Source organism: Gordionus sp. m RMFG-2023, chromosome 3 (assembly GCF_954871325.1).
Source record: "Gordionus sp. m RMFG-2023 chromosome 3, tfGorSpeb1-WG-v2, whole genome shotgun sequence".
Lineage (NCBI taxonomy): Eukaryota > Metazoa > Nematomorpha > Gordioida > Chordodea > Parachordodidae > Gordionus > Gordionus sp. m RMFG-2023.
The window spans coordinates 39,997,540-40,023,581 of NC_088777.1; the positions used below are offsets into that span (position 1 = coordinate 39,997,540).

Consider the following 26,042-nt stretch of genomic DNA (forward strand, 5'->3'; position numbering starts at 1 on the left):
TGTTATACACAACAAAAAAAATGAAAAAAAAATGAATGAATGATAATTTAATATTGGGTAAAAATAAAAATAAAACAGGATAGAAAAAAATTTACAAACTAGACATGTTTGTAGAATAAATATTCAAAATTTATTTTAAAAATATAAAAATAATCAATTCTAAATAGACATGTTTTTCGAATATTTTTGAATAAATATTCAAAATTTATATTAAAAATATAAAAATAATCAATTCTAAAAAAAAATTTCAAATTTGGGGGGGGGGCAGAAAAATTTTTGGGGCCAAAGATTTTTTTGGGGGGCCGCCCCCCTCCCCCCGTGGCTACGGCCCTGCTCCTCTTACACCTTTATTAGAAGCCTCCACCGCTAATATGACTTCCAATTTATTATTAAAACATACCAACACAGGTTCTTTTCCTATTCTACATTTCAATTCTTTGAATCACTCCTCTTGTTCACCCGTCCACTCAAACTTTTTTCCTTTCTTTAACAAGTGATATAACGACGCTGCTATTTGAGCAAAGCTTTCCACGGACCTATGATATTTACCATTCCCAAAAAGGCCTGTACCTCAGCTTTATTATTAGGTCTTATCATATTATTAATTCCTGTCATATTTCGGTCCAAAGGCCATACCTCATTTCCCGTGATCTTATGCCCCAAATATGTTACTCCAGTAACCCCCACCACACTTTTCTCCGCGCTGACCCTCAATCCTTTTTCTTTGATTCGTCGAAATACTTCGTCCAATCTCCTCTCATGTTGATGTCTTACCCGTCACCAACACATCATCCATATAATAAAATACCCCGTCCATTCCTTGGAAAACGGCTGCCATGGTACGTTGAAAAATAGGAGCCGAAACACTAAGTCCAAATGGTAATCTACAGAACGCGAACAATCCCTTAGGCGTGGTAATAGTTAATATCTTAATCTCCGGTCTTACACGTAATTGTAGATAAGCATTCGAAAAAACAACCTTAGAAAAATAAACGCTTCCCTTTAAATTGGCTAATATTTTTTCAATCCTAGGCAACGGATATTTGACCTCCACAACTCAGGGATTTAACGTGACTCGAAAATCAGCTCATAAACAAAGTTTTCCATTGACTTTCTTCACAGGCATCAGTGGAGTTGCCCACTTTGTATTCTACCGGACAAACAATTCCTCTTTGTACCCACTGATCCAATTCCAGTTCCACGTCTTTTCTCCACTCAAACGGAATTCGTCGTAACGCACAAAATTTTGGAACACAACCATCTTTTAATTTAATGTCTACTTCATAATCTTGAGGCATCCTAAGTCTTCGTTAAAAATTTCCTGATAACTTTGCACTAATTTTCGAACTCCTTCTTGCACTTGGATCATAGCCAATTTTCTTCCCTCCTCCCCATTAGTTATCAATTCTTCTTCACTGGGCGCTGTCCTGTACTCAATTACTTTCCGATTTTCTGACATCTTCGCAGGCACCACTCTCTGCTTTTCTTGCTGCCATCCTACCTCCCCTTTCCCAATTTCTTCTTTCTCCTCCCTTCTCCTAATATCATGACCCTCCTTAACAGGTCTAACTTGCCCCGGGTAATTTTTATATATCTTCCTATTAACTTTATTCTCCCTTATTTCTCTACTAGAATTCCTTTCCCCTACTTCATTTCGATAATTGCTTCTTCCCATTTTGTTTCTTGCATTATCCTCCCGGGTTCCGCTTTTATTATCTTCTTTGGTTCCGCTCCTCAAATTATCGCTCCTATATTTGTTTCTCCTTATTTCGCTCCTTAAATTATCGCTCCTCGCATCACCGCTCTTAATTTATAGCTCCTTGAATTATGTCGATTTGTTTCGCTCCCACAATTATCGCTCCTTGCATTATCACTCCTCGTTTCGCTCCTAAAGTTATTCTTTCTTATTCCGCTCCTTAAATTACCGCTCCTTGGATTATTTGGATCTGTTTCGCTCCTGGAATTGATTTTCCCTATTTCGCTCCTTGAATTATTTCCTCTGGTTTTCACATTAAACATGGTCTCAATTCCGGGCAACACATTCTCTTCAACATCATAACAGCGTATTCCTCACTCGTTATTGGTATAAATATACCCCACCATGAATATACTTAAAAAAACTATACCATGCACCAATTCAACCGCTTCTATATTCCGATTGATAATCCATAAATCTAATATTTCAACCCTTCCCTCCAATGTTGCGACAATCTCTATTCTACCCATCACCGCCAACAAGGTCTCATCGAATTGTCTTATCCCCAACCCCTCATTCTCTATCGCTTCACCGGGCCAAATACTCTGATATCCGTTATATTCAATTACTGAAATAGCTGCTCCCGTATCAAACAACATGGGAACCATTCTCCCTCCTAAATTTATCATCACTCTTGGACATGGATCATGTACTAGACACTCTTGTAACATATTTACACATCTCTCTTTATTTGTTTTTCTCCGATAAGACTTCTCTTTCGTTTCTTTCGACCCTCTCGTCTCGACCTGACTCGCAGATTTTTCGCTATTATATAGTCACAAATATTTACAGTCCATCGCCAAATGTCCTTTTTCAAGGCATCGAAAACATTCCACCCTTCTCTCCCCTCCTTTTTGAATATTTACGGCTTGAACTCCTTCCCCTTTCTCCCATTCAATCGTCACATTCGAAGCATTCATACCCATTTCTCTCTTGGGAAAACCGCTTTTATTGTCATAATTGCTCGTATTGCACTCCTCTTTATTATGCCCAACCCGACCACAACCCGCACATCTTATCTCTCTTGCTTACCTGGACAATAAGGAGCTATATGTCCCAACTTCCCACAACCAAAATATTTTGAGCATATGACCTAGCTTACCACAATTATAACAACTCATTACTCCTCTTTTTTTGCGATTTAAAATCCTGTCTTATCTCCAACCTTCTCCCACGAGAATTTTCTCTAGACTTTCTATACGGTCGTAGCTCTTGATTGTCCTCGAAATTATGTTTATCCAAATTATATAAATCTTTATTTATATCACTCTCCTTCCACCCCTTAATTAACTCCTGAACAGGTAACCAGGTTACTTTACCCATCATATCGTCCTCTCCATTATGTCCCTCAATGGTTAATGTTTGTCCTTTTAATCTTACGCTGCGACTTCTTCTCATTCTCCTGCCCCAAACTAAACTACATACCCATATTAATAGTATAACCAACGCACCAAAAATATTGTATTGTATCTCCCAGTATTTAACAAATTTTAAACTCTTTATCTCAACGTTATAAAAAATTTATAATTAATTTCAAAATAAAAATCTTGGTTACTTGCAATGTCAACAAGTAAGAAGTAACGTAAATAAGCCAATGATGCACATATACATCCACATATTTAAAAATATAAATTAACCTTTTCACTACGAATTACGTCCAATTGATTTATATGCGTAAAAATTTGGGCAGCACTTCCGTGTAACTGGCTTTTCAATAAAAATTTGGGTAAATTCGTCTAATAGAATTGTACACGTAAAAATTTTGACGCACTTCCGTGTAACTCGCCTCTATTTGTGTACTAAATCCCTCGAATCTGCTCTGATTAATCCCTGGAATTTGCTCTAATGCAAACCTGCCCTTATGGCCTTTGATTAATCTCTGGAATTTGCTCTAATGCAAACCTGCCCTTATGGCCTTTGATTAATCTCTGGAATTTGCTCTAATGCAAACCTGCCCTTATGGCCTTTGATTAATCTCTGGAATTTGCTCTAATGCAAACCTGCCCTTATGGCCTTTTATAATCTCTGGAATTTGCTCTAATGCAAACCTGCCCTTATGGCCTTTTATTAATCTCTGGAATTTGCTCTAATGCAAACCTGCCCTTATGGCCTTTGATTAATTTCTGGGTCAGAAACCTGATAATAATACGAGCGTCGTGCTGATAACGCGAAGGTCGCTGGTTCGAGACTCGTCTTGGCCACCACTAATAAAGTTTCACCTTTTCTTTTTTTCTGCTTATTATATTGGTACTTATATTTTTCTTTCCTTTGAAACAATATTTTATTTCTATTTTTTTTCCAAAATATAAAAAAAATCCTAATAATCTTCATTTCTATTTTTACTTTTTTTCAAAATATAAAAAAAAATTAATAATAATATAAATTCTTTTTTTTTCTATATATAAATATCTATTTAATTAATGCATAATAATAAACAAAAAAAAATAATTTTTTTAATTTAAAAATAGCAATTTTTTTAATTTAAAAATAGCAATTTTTTTAATTTAAAAATAGCAATTTTTTTAATAATATATCACAAGAATGAATGCGCAAAAAAAACAAAAAATATTAATCACAAATAAAAATTAAAAGAATGAATGCGGAAAAAAGAATATTAATCACAGAATACTGCTTATTTTACAAAATGACTCCACGCTAATACGATACACATAACAAGATATAAAATATTATAAATTACTTTTATATACATTAATATAAAAGCATAATAATTTATTCCAAACAAGTATAAGAAATTTATTTATAAAAAGTAAGTAGACATATAGTTGATATTCCTCTATTATATAGAATTGGTTACAAAATACTAGGTAAAATTCCACTTTTACAGACATAGACCTAGATTAGACAGTTGCTCAGTTAATCAAGACTTACTTTAAAATTTTTTTTTTTATTTAAGAAATAAAATAATGTTATCTTTATGTTTTATTTCCATGGCGTTTGATAATGTCTTTTCTGGATATATGAATATTGTGAACATTTTTCTTTAGCTAACGATAGATAACTCGTTGTATTTGTTTTCGCTATTAATTTTGTTACTTGATATGAATTATTTTAAAATAATATAAACATATAAATTTGGTCTAATTTTCGTGAATAATCTGTCATTTATATGCCATTACCAATTAGGCTAAATAAATCATCTGTGATTTTTATTGTGCATGGATACAATTGGTAGGGGAGACAGGGGTGAAGTGATTGGTATTTTGTATTTTTATCATAAAATTTTGAATCATAAATATAGATTATTATTTGTAGTCAAATCTCTAAGTTACAAAATGAAACAAAGGCTAGCTCTCTATCATTTTTAAGTATCAACTAGGAGTGAACAAAATTGTTGCACTGGGGTGAACTTTTATATTTTTGAATAATCGAACCTACGTACTAAATCGCGATGTGGAAGAGATATAATTTTTCTGAAAAAAAACACATCACATAAAATTAAGGTTTTTATGCTCAAGAGTTAAAAGTTATTTGCATTAACTGTTACCCATTCAATGGCTTTGCCCCGGTCTCTCCTAACTATGTAAGTTATATTCATATTTTACTTTTAATAATATATATTTTTTTACTTACCAAAATTGTATTTATATTTCTAAAATTTTATTTATTGTAATTTATATACCTAAAAAATAAAATTTACATATCAAAGAAAAACACAATTGTGTTCCTAAAAAGGAACAATATTACAAAAATATTTAACTGTATATTCTGCCTAAGGAATAAGAATTCACTAGACCAAGGTATGTATTGTCGTAAATTTTATCGAGGGGATCAATGTCAATTCCCCTATCAAAATATAATTCATTCAAAAGTGTTACATTTGAATACCTTTTATCCTTAAAACCTTTTATCCTTATTTTATTTTGAATATTTTAATATAAATTTTTATAAGTAGCCGCCGCTTCTTATAAAGTGGGTTTCACTACCAAGTAGTGGTGATAAATAGCTCCATTTTTAATAGATTTTGGGCCAACTCTAAAAAGACTAAACCAATTTTTTAAGCGAAAACTATCATCTTATAACCTCGATAAGGAAGAAATCATTGTTTTTATTGTTGGGTATATATTTTATAATACTTTTGGCTTGCTTAATAACATTTGAATTGTAATTATTTTATTTGTCATATGCTTTAAAGGAAAATTAAGTTCATGAGCTGCACACCCAAATGTATTCAATAAGTTCATTTCTTACAAACGTCCAAGCTTTCTTCATATTACATTTCAGAGAAATTTCGAGTTACATCGCTAGAGAAAATTTTAACAAATTATCCCATAATTTGATGTTATTAAAATCATTGGTTTAGTTGAATTGTAATATCAGATTGGTGCAACCTTTGGGAAGGTGTTTAATAATATTACCCCTACTTTATTTTAAAAGCTGTTTGAAAAATATTATAATCATGATTAATAGGATTTATGATGTGATTACGATTTTATCAGTTATAGGTTCAGAAAGATTTTGAGAAAAAATGAGTTTTAATTAATCTAATTAGTTTTTTACACACAACAAAGGCCCTTTATAAAATATAATGGTTTATTCATACAATATTAGGCTAGCTGTAAATTAAAAAATCAATTATATCTAAATACGGAGTCTTTTAACTGGAATCAAAATATCTTAGCATATTTTTTTTTAAATGTAATTGCTTTTTGATTTGCAATTCAAAATACGGTAGAGGTCCAGCCTTAAATGGATTTTATGTAAAATCGATAAACGCATTGTTGTAGTATAAATCAATTTATATACCTAAATTATCTATATTATAATTTTCCGATGTCCTCACTACGTCATGTCATCGGTACGTATTTATTTTTTTTATTTGTTGATTTTATTTATTTATTTTATACAAACAGATGGAAATATTTTTGGACTGGAAAAATCGTCTGCGGAAAAATGGATGATGTTAAATTGATAAAAACAATATTCCCTCAACTTTCTGAATATGAATGAAATAAATGATGTGAATAAAAAAATAATTCAAATTTCAATGTCATCAATTACACAATGTAATTTTCCTCTACAAGATACTCAACTTATATATTTATTTTGAACATACTCACAATTTTTGTCAGTACTTACATCACAATTTTTTATACTCATGTTTTTCTTTCATAACCAATAAATAAGAAGATAACCAAGTATATTTAAATATTCTTATCCTAACCTACTTATAATCTCCCATCCTTATAGATAACTCTTACTTTATTTTTTCCCCTCCCTTAGTGAATTTATTTGTGAATTTATTTATCACTAAATTTTATTATCTCATTCTTTTCTTCCTATCTCTATTATTTATTAACCACTACTTCTCAAATCCTTATCAATTCCTTTAATTTTTATAATATAATAATTTATACCTTCTTCCCCCCCCCCTTTTTTAGTCTTATTTTTTAATTACCTTACAATTAATTAACCTTAATAACATTACATTCATCATGTTATTTTTTAACCTTAAACTAAATTGTCAGCTTTTTCCCTTCTCTTCTATCAATTTATCAAATCGTCTGCTATCTTTTTCAAATACCAAATCTTAATTTTTCTCAATTTAATCTAAAAATTTTTCTCAAATTACCAATTTTTTCCTTTTAGTCTACTTCTATTACCTATATCACTATTACTTATTTCTTTCTTATATACATATTTTTAATAACACCTTTTTTTTCTTACTAAATATAAATTTCTAATTCTTACCCTACTATTAAAATATATATTTATCAACTCGGTAATAAACCTTTAGAATATCATTATAGGCTTGATAAGTCCCCCAAAAATTTTTTTTGATGATAGCCCTCCAACTACTAGAAATATGCATCTAATATTGACCTATCTACTGGTTTACATTATTTTAATGTTTGTTTAATTTCAACAATAGTTTATTTATATTTTTGCCTGATTTCTTTATTTGTCTAGGCTAACCCTAATCCCTCACATTGCTACAAAACATGATGAATCTATTATTAATGATAAGCAAAGAAAATAATGACGATTAAACAAACGTCTTACCCATTCTAGAGTTACTGGTAGACAAAATAATAAAGAACTACCCTTGAAATGAACTCATCTGGAGGTTTATTTTGTTTTTTGTATCTTATGATTTATATCTATGTATATTTTATTTTCACCCAGTTCTCCAAATAATATTTTTATCACCACTACCACAATCCCTACGCCACCTCTGCCTACTTTTTAACAAATATAAGCATTTAATTCCATACTATCATTCACTTCACTAGGAGTTAATATAAATATTACTTTATCCGATTCTCTAAAAAACTTTCATGAATATTTAGAGGAATGTTCAAACTTGAATGTACAGTACGGCCAATTTCATCAACTTTATTAATGGAAAAATATGCAGTAGTTCTGTCGTGGCCTTTATAAGAATATTTACGACCGTTTTATGGTTGAGTTAACATTGTCGTTCATGATTCTATTTTAGAGGGGGATACCAATGCTGACATTGACAGAAATATCGTTTTGAGTTCTTCTTTTACCAGTATTCCAAGGCATAGGCATATCATCTTTATCAGGACGTAATGTGTTTTGTACACTGCTTTGTTAATCCGTCATTACTTTCATCTACAACCCTAAATGATATAAAATTATACATTAATTATTTCCTCTCCAGACGACCGCCCAGATTTATTTTGTCGCTTTTTCCACAAAAATTAAAATGTCAACAAGGATTTGCTCTTAATTTTATCAAATACATAATAATTAATCCTCATTATTTTTTTTTAAAATTATCCTAAATTTATATGTCAATAAAAAAAAATATCTTAAAAAATATATAAATAATTTGCATATAAGTTTCATTAGTGTTTAATGGCATTTTTGTAATTTAAATAGATATCATTTTTTTTACTTAACATAAAAATATATATATCCCTTATCAAATTCTTTGACAAATAATTTCAGAAATGCAAGATATACATTAAATTTATCTGAAAACAACAATAACCCTATATAATAAACAACAATTTATTTTTTAGATATAATTTTAATTGATCATATTACAAAAAAGTATAAGAGTCGGTTATTTTTATTTTATTTGTCATCTCTAATAAGTGGTTTGCCCAGGGCTTCCCAGTTTCCCTTAATACGGAATATGTATTTTTTTTCATATTAGACTAGTTGGTAAATCAGATATTTCCTCTTCATGTGATGATAAATCAATTAAAAATTTAATTATCTCCGAGGCGGGAAAAAATTTACAAAATTATAATGGGTAGGACTGGGCTTGGAACATCAAAATTAATATTAGCTTGCACCTGACTTGGTAATATCTTTTACAAATTATTAAGGGTTGAGCTGGGCTTGATAAACTTTTTTAAAATTACAAGATCTTGGATGGTTCCTAATATTGTGAGCTTGAACCTGGCATGACATCTATCGTGAAAAATGAATAAAAATCTCATTTCCCGTTATTTATGACGAGCTTTCTACTAGTTTATTATAATTATATCAAATTCATTCAAATAATATTATTGAAAAAAATGATATATATTCATATAATAGATAACAATTTTATATATAATATAGTTTTAATTGTCTAAATTAGATCTAATAACAAAAATATATAACGATAAATTAAATCGTATTAAAATTATACAGTTAAGAATTAAAGAAGAGATCAAAATATCGTTATTAATTTAAATTTAAAAACCGATTAGTTCATCTAAATCAGTGTAGAGCCCTTGAGATTGATCTGCGGATGAAAGAAGTTTTTTGTCTTTGCTTGATTTCTTATCAGTCGATGAAAGAAGTTTGTTTTTGTTTGAATTTTTTTTAAGTCTTTTAATTGGGACAGAAGGAGTTATATATTTCCTAAAAGATGTGGAAATAGTTTGGTCACTTTCACTTGTATGTGGACTTTTACCATCATCTTTCTGAAAGCTACCAGAAGTAGAACTTTTGTGTTTAGGAAATGACTTTGTTTTAAGTCTTTTAACGGGCATAGACGGAATTTTACGTTTCTTTGAAGATTTGGAAGGGGTTTGTTCACTATCAGTTGTATTTAAAGGGGAACCTTTGCTGCTGTCTTTCTGAATGTTAAGTGGTGTAGAACGTTTGCATTTGGGAGACTTAAGTGTTACTGTCCTTAATTTAGGTGTTGTCTTAGTTGATTTTATGTTAAAATTTTTATGATTTGGCTCAAAGCGAATATTTTCATTAGATAAAACTAAATCCACTTCACTAGAGTCATGATTTATATCCGAATAAATAGAATTTGATGATTCACTATAAGATTCATGTGCCCTTTCGTGAGGTTTTTCATCTTCAGAATTATCGCTGGCTTTTAACATATTTTTATTATGCTTTTTGATTGGCAATTTAGGTAAAACATAGTCATTTTGATCTGAAACATCTAATGGATCATAATTTACACCTCTACCAAACTTGGCTATAGGTTTTTTAATACGTTTCTTCGCTTTATGAACAGTTGTAATAGATGGTTTTAATTTTGATGTGTTGCCTAAAGATATTAAAAAATTTAAAGAGCTCTAGATATGTAAATTAGGGGTTTGACTCGCAAAAATGGAGAAATATTGATGTAGGCTATTTTTGATCATTACCATTTTAACTCCAAAAATAGTTTGTGGTTTCCCTTTCTTGCTCTTAAAATTTTCCCCTCATTTACAGAAGACTAAGTATAAATGATATAGAAAGATTTTCAATCACCATAAAAAAAATTCAGAGAAGAAAGATTTTTGATCAAATTTTACTAGATGTAAAAAATATTTTATAATTTTTATGCACAAAAAGTTTTTCAAGATGAAATCACTTTTTTTTAAAAAAAGATTTTTGCTCAAAATTTGGAAAATTTAAGTAAAAAGAAATATATTTTTTCCTATTTCTATAAAAAAAATTCAAATTTGTCTAGTAAAAAATAATATTATTATATAAATTCATGGCATGTGTTTTAAAATTTTTAAAGTTAATTAATATTTTTATACGTAAATTAAATTTTTAAAATTATTATGGTTAGGGTCCACCTTTATGAAAAAAGTCCAATGACCTAAAATGGCAACTTATATATTTGAAGCGATTATATTATTAGTATTATTTTGAAATGATGTAACAGATTAGACAAATAATAAAATATAAATAAAGATTGCTAAATTAATTATAAATTAAATATTATATTAATAAAATTTATAATTTGAATTAAAATTAATTTGATAACTCATTTTCATTAATAATATCTAATGATTATTTAGATATTATGTAGTAAAATATTTTATAAAAAATTAAGGAGCTTTTATTTTGTAATCTCATAAAATATATATTAAGTTATTTATATGAATTTTTAATGATTGTATTATTAAATAGGTTTACAATACATCTATATAAATATTTGAAGTTTATCTTTTAGCTCTTTAAGATATTTCTATAGATACTTTTGTAGGTTATTACTTAAATCTCTATTTCCACTCTTATTGCCGATGGGAATATTCTTAATTTAGTTTTTATTGTAGAAAATCCTCGGACCCAGGTTATCTTTGCAAAGCCTGCCTATCTTGAACTTTCAACGGCCTTTCCATGCAAATTTTAAAATCTAAATTTAGACCCAGTAATGATTAATCTAACTGAATATAGGTGTAAAAAAGTGTTTGTAAATATCGTGCTATTTGGGAAGGTATTCAAATATTTTCCCATTAATCTGGTGTAAAGGGGCTTGTACTTGCCCCCCCCCCCAATAAGTGCAAACTCAGTAAGAATATGATCTTATTTTGGAAAAACACAGTCAAACATAAGAAATAGACTAGTTCGTTCAATTTTAGAAGACTCATTTTTATTCATTTGAAAATAAAAAATATTAATTCAAATTAAGAAAAATGGTTATTTTTTAATAAGCTATTCCCTTTATCACATTGAATTTTTTAACCAGCTATTATTTTTGTCTTACAGTATAGTTGATTAATTTGAATTATTTATAGATTAGCGTAAGCATGGACGTTGTTATTTCATTACCATCATCTGATTCTGAAATTACCATGGCTCAAATATAATAAATACTTAGAGTAACATCATATCTTCAATAAACTAATTCTATCCTTACCAAATGTAAAATGTGTCCTAAAAGTTATATCAGTTTCAAAATTTTCAAGTTCTAATTTAAAGAACTTGATTGTAATATTTATTATTTTATATAATATAAACTACAGTATCCTGTTAATAATTTATTTTATACTGTTTTGTTTCATTATTAAATTATGAAGATTATTATAATAGATACATAAAGTAAAAATCATTAAATATTATATACATAGATATAAAATACTTAATATCTTCTGCCTTTCTTAACTATTCAAAAGTCTGACTTTCAAAATTCTATTTATATAATTTATGTGGCTCGCTTTTACCTGGTCAGATTTAAAATTGAACTTATTCAAAAATGAAGATAAAATAGGATTAATAATTTTAGAGATATTTAAATCTTATTGAGAGTTCAATGATAATATAATTGCACCTTTTGTATATTAATATTCTCTAAGTTCTATCCCAAAATATTCATTTTAGCTTTTGTAAACAATATTAAAAATAATAATGTATTATGGCATAAAAATTATATATGTATTTTAACACTTGTTTCATAAATAATATTGTATGGATTGCAAATATAATATGATTACACATTTGTATTGCGATATATAAATATGATTAAACCATTGTATGGAAAACTATTAAAAATGAAAAGGAGGTTTAGTGCATGTTTACTATATATATAAAATAACAGTGACGAAACAATATGATATAGTATGTGTAACAAAAATTTAATAACTATAAAATTTTGAAATTGACATATAACAATTCTGGCAAACCCAACTATAAATACTTGGATCAATTGTAATGTTATCCTTTATGGGCATTATAAAACAATTTAGTTAGACAATGGAAGAAAAATTACTGTGATTTGATATTTTTGACCAAATATTCTATAGTGGTAAAATAACCTCCACACTAAAGTATTAAATTTTCATTTATTTTTTCGTCTATTATGCAATTTCCTTTAATGAGCTATGAAACCCTTCTACATGATTATTCGTCCTTACGCCCCACATTTGATATTTAAATTTTGCATTATGATTTATCCAAGTATTTTCAAAGTAGTTTAAAAAATCATGAATTAAATTTATTCCTCTTAATAATTATGATATAATTTTACGCGAAGAACACAAATTTACATTTGATAAGAGAAAATTTTTATTTTTTAAGAGTGACTATAACAAATTATTTATTTTTACAACTCATAAACTTTTATCACGCCTTTGTTTGGCTGAAATTTTTTTTTTAGACGGTACTTTTAAAGCCTCGCTTAAATTAATTAAACAATTTTATTCTATTTTAATTAATCATGCTCTAATTATTTGTGCACATTTAATTGCCAGATAAATATAAAAATACTTATTTAAATATGTTTTCATTATTTAAAAGTTATTGTTTATCTTTGGGGTTATTTTTTCCCCTTGATTTGCAATATTGATTTAGAAATTGGCGTATATTTAGCAAAGCGGTTTTTCGCTCTATAATTATTAAGGGCTGTTATTTCCATTTCTGTCAGGGGGTTATAAGGGGCATTCAAGAAAGTCAACTAACCCGACTATTCAGACAAAATAATAATATAAATAAATTTTTTGGAATTATAATGGTCATTCCTTTTTTGTTAGAAAGGGATGTGCCATATATAATTAACAATCTGAGACGACAAGCTGAAGTTTTTAAGATAAATTAAATTCATGATTTTTTAAACTACTTTGAAAATACTTGGATAAATCATAATGCAAAATTTAAATATCAAATGTGGGGCGTAAGGACGAATAATCATGTAGAAGGGTTTCAGCGCTCATTAAAGGAATACATAGATTCCTTATTCACATCCAAATACTTATCTCTTTATTGACACCATAAAAACTGGGGCGTAAGGACGAATAATCATGTAGAAGGGTTTCAGCGCTCATTAAAGGAATACATAGATTCCTTATTCACATCCAAATACTTATCTCTTTATTGACACCATAAAAACTATAGAACAGGATATAGACTTGAAATTAATCCAATTAGATAATAGCTAAAAAGCCACGGAAAGAAAAAAATATATTGCATAATAGACGAAAAAATAAATGAAAATTTAATACTTTACTGTGGAGGTTATTTTACCACTATAGAATATTTGGATAAAATATCCAAATTTTTATATTCCAAAATATCAAATCACAGTAATTTTTCTTCCATTGTCTAACTAAATTGTTTTATAATGCCAATAAAGGATAACAATACTATTGATCCAAGTATTTATAGTCGGGTTTGCCAGAAGTGTTATATGTCAATTCAAAATTTTATAATTATTAAATTTTTGTTACATATACTATATCATATTGTTTCGTCACTGTTATTTTATATATATAGTAAACATGCACTAAACCACCTTCTCATTTTTAATAGTTTTCCATACAATGGTTTAATCATATTTATATATCGCAATACAAATGTGTAATCTTATTATATACGCAATCCATACAATATTATTTATGAAACAAGTGTTAAAATACATATATTATTTTTATGACATAATATATTATTATTTTTAATATTGTTTACAAAAGCTAAAATGAATATTTTGGGATAGAAAGAGAATATTGATATAAAAAAGGTGCAATTATATTATCATTGAATTCTCAATAAGATTTAAAAATCCCTAAAATTATTAATCCTATTTTATGTTCATTCTTGAATAAGTTCAACAAATTAATAAACTATACTGTAAGACAAAAATAGTGGCTAGTTAAAAAATTCAATGTGATAAAGGGAATAGCTTATTAAAAAATAACCATTTTTTCTTAAAAAAATTGGATTAATATAATATTAATATTTTTTATTTTATGAATAAAAATATGAAGATTTTCTAAAATTGAACGAACGTAAAAAACGAACACTTTCTTCAAAAAAAGGAAGGCGTTCATGTTAAAAGTTCGTCAAAAATAAAATAAAAGGAACGTCATTCATCATTTTTTTTTAAAAAAACGAACTTCGTTAATATAAATTATATTAAGTTCAAAATTTGGTAAAATTATCTGAAATTCATGAGGTAGTTATTCCAAATATGATGTTATATATTTCCAGTAAAAGTTGAAAAAATAACACATTGCCGTTAACATACACAAATAATATAATTAATTAATTAAAAAAATTTAAAGCTCAAATAGAAATGAATTTATAAATTTTCACATTTCTGAAATTGATTATTTATTTTATCATTAATTTCGCGATTAATATAATTTTTTTATTATTTTTTAATATATACCGTATTAATGAAATGACTATTTAATATATAATTAATATAATATTTAATATATTATCCTTATTAAATATTTTTTTTATAATATATACTCTTGTATTAATATAAAATATAATCAAATATTTTATATATAATTATAATATATTTTCTTTATTAATTACTATTATATTCTTTTATATTTAAATTTTATTTAAAATAAAAAGTATATTTTAATTTATTTGTCTAATCTGTTAAATCGTTTCAAATATATACGTACCATTTTAGGACATATAACTTTTTTCATAAATGTTCATACGAAGGGGTGGACCCCAGGGTTGGGCAGTATCGCGGATATTTGTATCTAAGATAAAGTATCTTGTATCTTTTTTAAAATTTTGGAAAGTATCTTGTATCCAGTATCTAAGATACATATTATTTAAAAGTATTTGTATCTTAACCAACTTTGTATTCAAAAAGATACAGATACTTTAAAAAAAATTTATATTGGTTAATTTAAATAGTATTAAAATTTAAAATGATATTGTTTTAAGATTTAAATGAAAAATTTAATCAAAATTTAGATATTTTACGATAATTTTTGATATATGACGTTGGTCGTCATATAGCAATTTGCTAACAATTAGAACTACCATATTTGAATCGTTTTATATCTGTCTATTTTAAAATTATGGAAGAAGAAAATAGAATAATATGTTTATCTACGTCTTCAGATGATTCTTCAACCGAAAATTATAACAATAAATTTAAACTAAGCATACTTAATGGCAAATTTTTTGAAGTACTTCAAGATGATCATAATAAAGAAATTCATCGAGACTTTGGTTTTGCGAAAAAGTTATAGCAACTGTTACAGATAACGGCTCTAACTTTAAGAAAGCTTTCAAGGAGTTTGGATATTCTATGGAAGCTGTAGAGAATGACTCTGACATCAATGATGATGAATGTATAGAATTGAAATTAATACTTCAACAAAATCTTCAATTGATGAAGATGATGATTACTTTTGCCTTAAAAGTATCACATCCAATTCTAATAATTCAATAAATGATATTGAAATAGAGGTCCTAAATTATATGAAAGATGACAGGCGGAGTATAAATATGTTAAATAGTTATAAATATATAAAAGAAATATTTATTAAATATAACACAATATTACCCTCCTCAGCCCCCGTTGAAAGATTATTTAGCTTTGCTAATATAATTAATAGACCAAATCGTCAAAGATTGAACGATAAATCATTTGAAAAATTAATAATATTAAAAAATAATGCTGATTTATTATTATTTACTAATTATATAATTATTAAATGGAATATCGCATTATCTTTTATAATAAATTTGTTATTTTCTACAATTTATTTTAAATATTTTTTTATAAATTTATATTATAGATAAGAAAATAAAGCTTTTGATTTTGACTATTTAAAGTTTAAAAAAAGTATCTTGTATCTTAGATACTTTTTTATAAAAAAAATACAAGTATCTTGTATCTTATATCTTATTGAAATTTTTCTAAAGTATCTTGTATCTTAAATACAAAATTTTATAAAGTATCTGTATCTGTATCCGAATACAATTTTCTGAAAATTTGCCCAACCCTGGTGGACCCTAACCGTTTTATTTTATCATTTTTGTAAAATTATCTATTTATTAAAGTTTATTAAAAGAGATGGTTTTTTCTAATTTTTTAAAATATCTATATTAAACTTTTTTATGTTACTATATATTATCTTTTTAAGGATAATAATTTAATGTGACAATTGTCATATTCGTTATTTTTAACATTTTTGAAATTTTTTGACAAAAAAGGGTAAAAATATAATTATTGTAAATTATAAATTCAAAGAAGATGTTCCTTAATGACAATTATCATAGTCGGTATTTTTAAACATTAGATTTTTTTATGTTAATGGGCAAAATATGTATTTTTAACATGTCAAATTAAAATTTCAATTAAGATGTACCATATACAGTATTGTGATGATTTAATGAAACATATTGATGATTAAATTAAATCCCATCATTATAAAATTATAATCTTTGCAAAAATAATTAAAGGTACATCTTCACTAATATTTAATTAAACATATTAGCAATCTATATTTTTGCCCATTTGTGTCAAAAAATTCAAAAATCTTAAAATAACGATTATGACAATTGTCAATTATCTAGGGTACATCTTCACTGAAGTTTTATTTAAATATAGCAATACTTATTTTTACTCATTTGCGTCAAAAAACTTTAAAAATAACGATACGAAGATCATCTGGATATATCTAGCAGATTTTTTTTAAATGGCTGAAAACAAAATCCGGGTTTCTCCGGTGCAAGTGGATGCTACAAATGCAAATAATAAAATAAATACAAAGATTAAAAACGATATTAATCAAATTAAAATATTCAAGAGAAGTTAAATAATATATTCTTTCTTTTTTTCTCTTTTAGGATAATTTGCAATTGATATGAATACTAAATCTCAATATCGATAGTAATCATTAAAACTTATACTAAAGAATTTAAACTTAAAATCAGCCACCACCCACCCTTTAAGCAATTAAATTATATTGTAGTTCTCGGGTATAGACTTTTGTTTTGCCCAACACTTTGTTATTAGCCTATAGACGTTTAAACAATAGTTCTCGGACTATTGTGCGTACAAGTACGTGCGGCTTGCCCAAAAATGTGTGGAGGGCTCCTCATATTTTTACTTTTACATCCAAATTAAATTAGTTCAAATTAGATGGAAATGAGAAAAACCTAAGCTCTGTTGAACTTTCAACGCTAGAGTACAAAAGCACTATATATCACATATCACGTAATTGAAATTTTAATTAAGTTAAAGATAGATATTTTTGCCCATTAGCGTTAAAAAAATGTAATGTTAAAAAAAACAGATTATGAAATTTGTCATTTTTCCAAAGAACATCTTCATTGAATTTATAATTTAACATCTTTACAATATAAATTATATTTTTACCCTTTTGTGTCAAAAATGTTAAAAATAACGAATATGACAATTGACATTAAAATATTATCCTTAAAAAATAATTTAGAAATAACCACCTCTTTAAAAAATAGATAATTTTACAAAAATGATTTTAAAAAAATTATAAAAGATTTCACCTAAAAGATTGTTTATTTATAATAAAATTCACAAATCCCTAAAAAAATTTAAAATTATTATCAAATCAAAAAGGTCCGTGAAGTTGCCCCCCCCCCACTTTTGGATTTTCAATGGTTTATCAGTTGGACTGACAGTTTCAGTTCGATTCGTACCAACACCGTTTTTGAGATATACAAAGAACAAAATGGAGGGCTAACTTCAAGCCCCCCAACTTTTTAATTTAAAAATAAAAAGTGTATAAATCGATGGAGAATGTTTTGTACCGTTTTCAGTTTGATTTGTACCATTACCGTTTACCAGCTATTGACGGTTAAAAATATGGCACCAAAAATAAAAAACACTCAAAATTTATATTTAAAAAAATTTCTTAACGTCTCAAATTAATTTTTATCTCCTTTATTTATTTCGGAAATAAAATTTTTAACCTTATATTATAGCGTGAAGTTAGCCCCCCACCCCCGATATTGCAATTTTTAAATTTTTAAAACGGGATTGATTTGTACCGTTTCAAACTCGATTTTTATCATTAAGGTTTACCAACTATTGACCGTTAAAAATATGGCACCAAAAATAAAAAATACTCAAGATTTTTTTTTTAAAATTTCTTAACTTACAAAGATAGATAATTTTTTTCTCTTCCTAATGATGCATCAAATTAATTTTTATTTCCATTATTTATTTCGGAAATCAAATTTTAAACTTTATATTATAGCGTGAAGTTAGCCTAGCCCCCCGATATTGCAATTTTGAGATTTTTCAAATTTTTAAAACGGAATTAATTTGTACCAATACCATTTTCCAAATATTGACAGTTAACACTTTGTTGCAAAAAATAATCTATTTTTTAATAGAAAGCGATAGAGGAACTTTTATGATTACTAATGATGCTATATTTATATATTCCAGATACCTGTAGACCCGGCCCGGATACCAGGGTTAGGCCATATTTTAAATTTTTAAAATATACCCGGGTCGGGGCGGACCTGAAAATTTTTTTAAAAAAAACCCGGACCGGGCTTGAAAATTTTTTTTAAATACACGGGCCGGGCATGGCCGTTTTTTTAAAAAAATGTATACAACATGAATTATTATATTCGTCAATTAGATATGATTATAATGAATGATTATATATAGTTATGATTAATATAATGTTTGGTGAAAGTTAGCACTAGCTAACATTCATAGTATCTATTACATAATATAATTATAGTTTTCCTGCCATGGAATAAATACGCAAAGTATTAAATACATTATTGTATAATATATGTTATATTTTTTATTAATTAAAATATCAGTTTTATTTTTTTTATAAATACAATTAATATAGTATAATCTCAAAATATTACTTAAACAAATTTTTTATAGTATCAATTCGCAATACACTAAATATCTGTTTAGAATATAAAAAAAATATGTACTAGTGATGTTAAACGGCTCGTTTTGAGCCGATTTTTAAAAAGGGCTAACTCAGATTTTATCCAGAAAAATATTATGCTAGCCTAAAAATTTTGCCTATAGAAGGAGCAAAGGTCATATAATATCGAAATTTCGAGGCTTAGTCAATATTTTTCTGGCGAAAATATTGAGTTAGCCGTTTTTAAAAATCGGCTCAGAACGAGCCGTTTAACAACATTAGCGAATATGCTTGCTTATTAAATGATAATACTCGCCGAAAAATATGATAAAATACCAAATAGATAAATTTTTTGTATATACCAGGTCGAATATAATTTTAAAAAATTCCGAGGCGGCCTAAAATTTTTAAACCCGGGCCGGGCCGAAAATATTTTAATCCGGGCCGGGCCGTGCAAATGGTACCTCTGCAGGCCTCTGATATATGTAGTACCATATAATTAAATTTGCTTAGGGGGTTGATAGTGTATACAGCTACTATATAGTATATATTCATATTTTGTTACTTTCGCCTCCACTCGTTTTTTGCCAATGTTAACCATATAAATAAATTTTTATAATTTTTTTACAATTATTTTTTTCTCATATTATTTTTGACAAATATTCTCGCACATCTTAAAATATCCATATTCAAATTTTTTTAAACCGAATAATACTAAAATATTATTTTCCAACCTTTCCTTTTAACAAAAATTTTTTATCGCACTTTAAAAAAAGTCCTTCTGCACTTTCTTTTAAAAATAATCAAAAACAATCATTTATTTTTTTCTTTAAGCCTCTCACATATTTGCATCATATTAAATATTAAAAAAATGTCCTCCATTTTCTTTTAAATTGGCACAGATATCTCCAGTGATTTATGATATGATGATTAATTAAATTTCTAAGTTTATCTAAAACTTCTGTTCATTTCTAAGTCAACCAATAACCTCAGTTGGTATTAAATTAATTAAAAACATACAAATCGAGTTCGAACCGGTACAAATCAATCCCGTTTTAGAAATTTGAAATAGTCAAAATAGCAATATCGCGGGCTAACTTCGCTATAATATGAGGTTTAAAATTTAATTTCGGAAATAAATAATGGAGATAAAAATTAATTTGAGGTATCATTAGGAAGATAAAAAAATTCTCTATCGTTGTATGTTAAGAAATTTTTAAATAAAATAAATTATTTTACTTAAATTATTATCATAGATTTGTGGATAATTTTGCAAAAATAGCAACTCCATTAATAATTAATGTAAAACAATAATTCTGCATAATTATATTCTTAAAATATCTCAATCATATATAAATAAATTTCGGCTGTGAATTGAATTCAAGTTATATCCTGAGCCGGCTTGAACCAAATTCTGAGCCAGCCGACTCATATGTCCCAATGAGCTGGCTTGAGTCTGACTCAATTTTTCGACTCAAAAACTGGTTGAGTTTAGGGACTAATCACAAATAAATAAATTTTGGCTAAAAAGTCGGCTTGAGCTAATTCCTGAGCCGGCTTGAGCCAACTCCTGAGCCGGCTTATTAATTTCATGTTATCAAAATTTCGACCAAATTAAGTCTAAAATCCCTGAAGCCGAATTCGGGTCTAGAAGCATTCTTAGTTTTGACATAAATATTCTTATTATAGTTTTTGTTCACATTAATCAATAACCCAAAATTTAGCAATTTACAAGACATTTGAGTTAGCCGTTTATAAAAATCGACTCTAACGGAGTCGTTTTACATAATACATGTTAAAAATAAATATCAAAAATTATAATTTATTTATAAATAAAAAACTAAAAAAATTGAGCAGACCCAGCGAATTGACTAGAAGATAGGGGGGTTAACTTATCAAAAACTAAAGAAATAGATCTTTTTCTAAGACGCATTATTAGAAAATTCGGATAATGATGAACATATAAATATTGTATCCAGATAATATAGAATAGGTTACAGGTGAAGATGATAACGATCGAGATATATCGTCAGAACATTAGAGGATGCTGTGGGAAAAGTCGAGATAAATAGTCAGAATATGATAAATAATATACAACCATTAAGAGGATATAAATATCTAATATAAAATATTTAAAAAATAGTGAAAAGCATTAATATAAAAGAACCAATTCAGTTAAAAAATTCTTTCCCTAAAATGCAAAATCCCCTCTAGAATTATTTCGTATATATTTTAATGAAGATATGTATTCACTTATAATAAATCAAGCGAAATTATATGAAAAGAAAATTAAATCATTCACTTGACATTCAAGATTTGGATATTTTTATAGGTATTATTCTATATAGATAGTGGATATCATATTCTTCCCAAGGAAATTTATATTGGGCTCAAGATAAAGGCGAAGGTGTTCATATTTCATCTTTAAAAAAAGCCCTGAACTCGTTTTCAAGAAATAAAACGATATTTACATTCGATATCGATAAAACTGATAAATTAGCGAAGGTTAGACCATTTTTAAATATTAGAATCTACAACAATTTGGGATGTTCAAAGAAAATTTAAGGTTGGGTGAAAAATGATCCCCTATTATGGAAACCAAATTGTAAAAATGTACATGAGAGGAAAGCCAGTAAAATTTGGAGTAAAAGTTTGGATTTTATTTTAATCTTTTTGTTTTTATACTGAGAAAGATAACAATGAAACTAGTTCTCTTGGTGAATAAGTGGTGACAAAATTGACAGCTGTTATTTCTACTGAAGAACATGGACTATTCTTTGATATTTTTTTTACTTCAACAAATTTATTTTCAATGCTAGGAGAAAAAGGTCTTCATTGTACAGGAACAATCCACATAAATCGAACTGAAAAATGTCCATTGGATCAAAACTAATGAAAAAAAGTTGCAGAGGATCTTATGTGATGAAAAGATTGGTTCATGTTATTGGAATGAAAGTCATCCTGAAAAGGTGAGCAATTAACGAGGAATATAAAATAAAGCCAAGCGATGGAGTTCTAAACATAAAGTATTATATTTATATTGATCAACCAAATATGATTACCTCATATAATTAATATATGGGAGGTGTTGATTATTGGATAGATTTTTGAGTGCCAAAAAAATGGTGGTGTTGCTTATTCTCTAACTAACTAAAATTATGTGTTATAGCCGGGTGAATAAATATTTCTTAGATATATTGTATGATCTTTGATTAGAAATGCACCTGAACAATATTGTAATAGAATCAGTTAATCTTAAAGGCAATTGAAATATGATTAATCATATTCAAATATATTGATAATTGTGTATGATGATTATTTGATGTATTTAGATTGATTTATAAAAAATATATAAACTGAATTACAAAATATATTAAAGCAGTTAAAAATATAATAAATTGTTCAATAAATATGTCAGATACAGCTATGACCCATAAAGATGACCAAATGGTCTTATCGGAGAGATAGAGATAATTCATATGGCAATTCCAATCATCAAGAAATAAATAAGTGTACCATTTCATATAAAATGATCAAAATTAATTACCAAAAAATGGACTTGTTACCTCCCAATGTTAGATTTTTGGAAAATTCAAAAAATCATATAATGAATATTTTTTTTGAAATTTGATATATAAATATATTATGTATTATAAAGAAAAATAATTTTTTAAATTTTTTTATGTCTTTGTTATTTGGTATTTAACGGGTTAATAAAAGACTATTGAAGGTATGGGGGGTAGTTATGCAAAATCATTCCATTTGGGCAATTTTAAGACAGCTAATTCAATATTTTAACCAAAAAATATTTTCTAAGCCTCCAGATTTGGCTAATAGATGTGCAAACCTTTGTTATTATGGGCAAAATCTTCAGGTTTGTGTATGATTTTATTGGTTACAATACTGAGTTAGTCATTTTTAAAAATTGGCTCAAATAGAGCAATTTTACATCACTAATGAGGGAGGGGTGTAGACCCCCTGAACATGATATGCTGGTGGAATTTAATTGAACTGATACAAAGTGGAAGTGATATTATATGTGTGTTCTTTCAGTTATTAAATTTATACATAATGAATTCTTGGTTGCTTGTATGAAGCAAAACAAGATTACAAAATATTAATTATTATTATTTAAATCACAGATATCCATGGGGGTTGATGCTGGGTGGCAAAGAAACTTAGGCAGACCTAGGAAAGTGAAAAAAGGAAATCAAGAAGTATTCAACTAATATAGGATATAAAATTTGATAAAATTGGGCATCGGTTGTAAAGAAAAAGCAACAATGCAATAAAAGATTATCTAGGATTCTATGTAGAAAATACAACATCTCTTTATGATTAAATAATAATAGAAATTTTTAAGTATAATTATGTATAAATGATTCCATATAGTCATTGCATAATTTTTTATATTTAAATGTGTTATTTATGTATATCTAAGTAAATTTTAAGAGGGGAAAGAAAAGTCAGGGACAAAATGGTTAATCTATTTTAAATTTAAGGTTCAAATCCAACTAATTCCAAGATAATGTCTGTCCAAATCCAACTGATATATTCATAGCTCTATGTAGTGGTTAAAAATATTTTAGAGGTTTTTTGCATTTTCCAAAATAATCTTATGTGATAAAATTATTTCTGTTTAAAAATTTTCAGATTTAACATGATTTTTTATGAATGCAATAGTTTAGTCTAAAATATTATTTTTTATGCTGCTGATTTTCTAATTTATCTATATATCATTTTTATGTTATGAATTTGTAAGAATGCATATGAATATGTAAAGAATGTATAGTTAGTCAAACTTGATATAATTACCAATAATAAATTAATAAGGCTGTAAATGAAAAATTGTTTTACTAGCTATACTTGACTGATTTTTATGATTCAACAAATCATTCAATTCACGAATTTTGTTCTTCTTTTCATTTAATATCATTGCAAATTTTATGTATAAATGATTATCATTTTCTATCTACAACAATTAAAAAAAAAATTTGAAGCAAAAAACGTTACTAAAGATCCATGTTGCTTGTCAGAGGTGATTTTATTTATATAATTTGTCAACTCCTGAGACTGAAGTATAAGATTTTCAATAAATTCTTGTGCTATATCTATTTCACATAATTTTGAGTTATTTATCTTTCTGTTAGACAACACAATGGAACCTAATTGATACTAATAGGATTGGAAAAATTAAAATATGTTAAATTTTACTTGCATATTATTGTCCACACATTTGCTCCATTGTAGCTAAAATAAAATTTTATTAACTTTTTATAATCATATATACAAATAAGTCTTTATTATGTGACTTCATCCTATATTTGTATTCATTATTTTTATTTCCCAATAAAGCATTTTTACATAGTTTCACATAATTTTCATATGCTAAACCAGATTCGTTAACAAATTCTTGCACTTTTGAGTTAGATACTAATAATATTTAGGTAGGTTATTAGTTTTAAAATTACTTTCAACTTCCCATATATTAACTAAATCTGAAATTTTTAATTTTACATTTATATCATCATTATTATCTTTCCATATTGAGAAAATGTAATAACACTTTGAAGTATCTTCATCATATATCTTAAAAATATACTTTTCTTGCTTCACAGGGATAACCTGAACATTTCTGGCATTCATAGGGAATGCAAGATGAAAAGCGAATTCTCAACAAAATCAGCTGATCAGTCGATCGCGCAAGCGATGCATAATTCATCTATAAATTAGAGTTGTAAAACTGATAACTTAATATTTCAGCCAAAGAATAATACACAAGCCTGGAGATTTTGATCAAAGGCTGAAAGGTTTGAACATTTGTTAAACGAAACCTCGAAGCCTACAATATTATTTTGGCTAAAATTTTGATTTAAAATCTGCAAAATCGAGTAACAACTGGTAACAACATTACTCCAAACAATATCATAGCTGTATATTAACATTATCTATATATATCATTGCTAGAGCGACATCGCGGTTTTTCAAGCTTATAAAAGAGACCTCGTGATATTAGGAAATTTTTATGTTACTATATATTTTCTACATCCAAATGGAGAAAATCCTTGATAGAAACATGTTCACCATTGTTATGGAGAAATAATAATAAAAATATTTACGTGATACGTGATATATAGCGCCTTTGCCCTCTAGCGTTGAAGATTCAACAGAGCTACGCTAGGTTTTCCTCATTTTCATCTAATTGGAACAATTTAATTTGGGTATAAAAGTAAAAATATGAGGAGCCCTCCACCCGTTTGTGGGAAAGCCGCACGTACTTGTAGGCACACCATTTCGAAAATTGTTGCTTAAACCTCTATAGGCTTTAAGTTAAAAGGATTGGGACAAAGAAAAAGCCTATACCCAAAAACTACAATATAATTTAATTACTTTAAGGGTGGGCGGTGGATCATTTTTAATTTAATAATTTTGCAAATTTAGTACAAGTTTTAGTAAGAAAAATTAAAGAATACTTCCAAAAAGTTGAA

General features: G+C 27.2%; 1 protein-coding gene across 1 annotated transcript; it reads right to left on the reverse strand.

Moving 5' to 3' along the window:
* Positions 1–8,102: 8,102 nt before the first annotated feature.
* Positions 8,103–25,254, reverse strand: LOC135926243 (uncharacterized). Its single transcript, XM_065462045.1, has 7 exons — positions 25,026–25,254; positions 24,845–24,987; positions 24,769–24,804; positions 24,568–24,729; positions 24,412–24,526; positions 9,441–10,250; positions 8,103–8,361 (listed from the first exon to the last, which is right to left on the reverse strand). Exons 1-7 carry the CDS (start codon positions 25,198–25,200, stop codon positions 8,354–8,356), a joined length of 1,449 nt encoding a protein of 482 aa, XP_065318117.1. The 5' UTR covers positions 25,201–25,254; the 3' UTR covers positions 8,103–8,353.
* Positions 25,255–26,042: the final 788 nt, after the last annotated feature.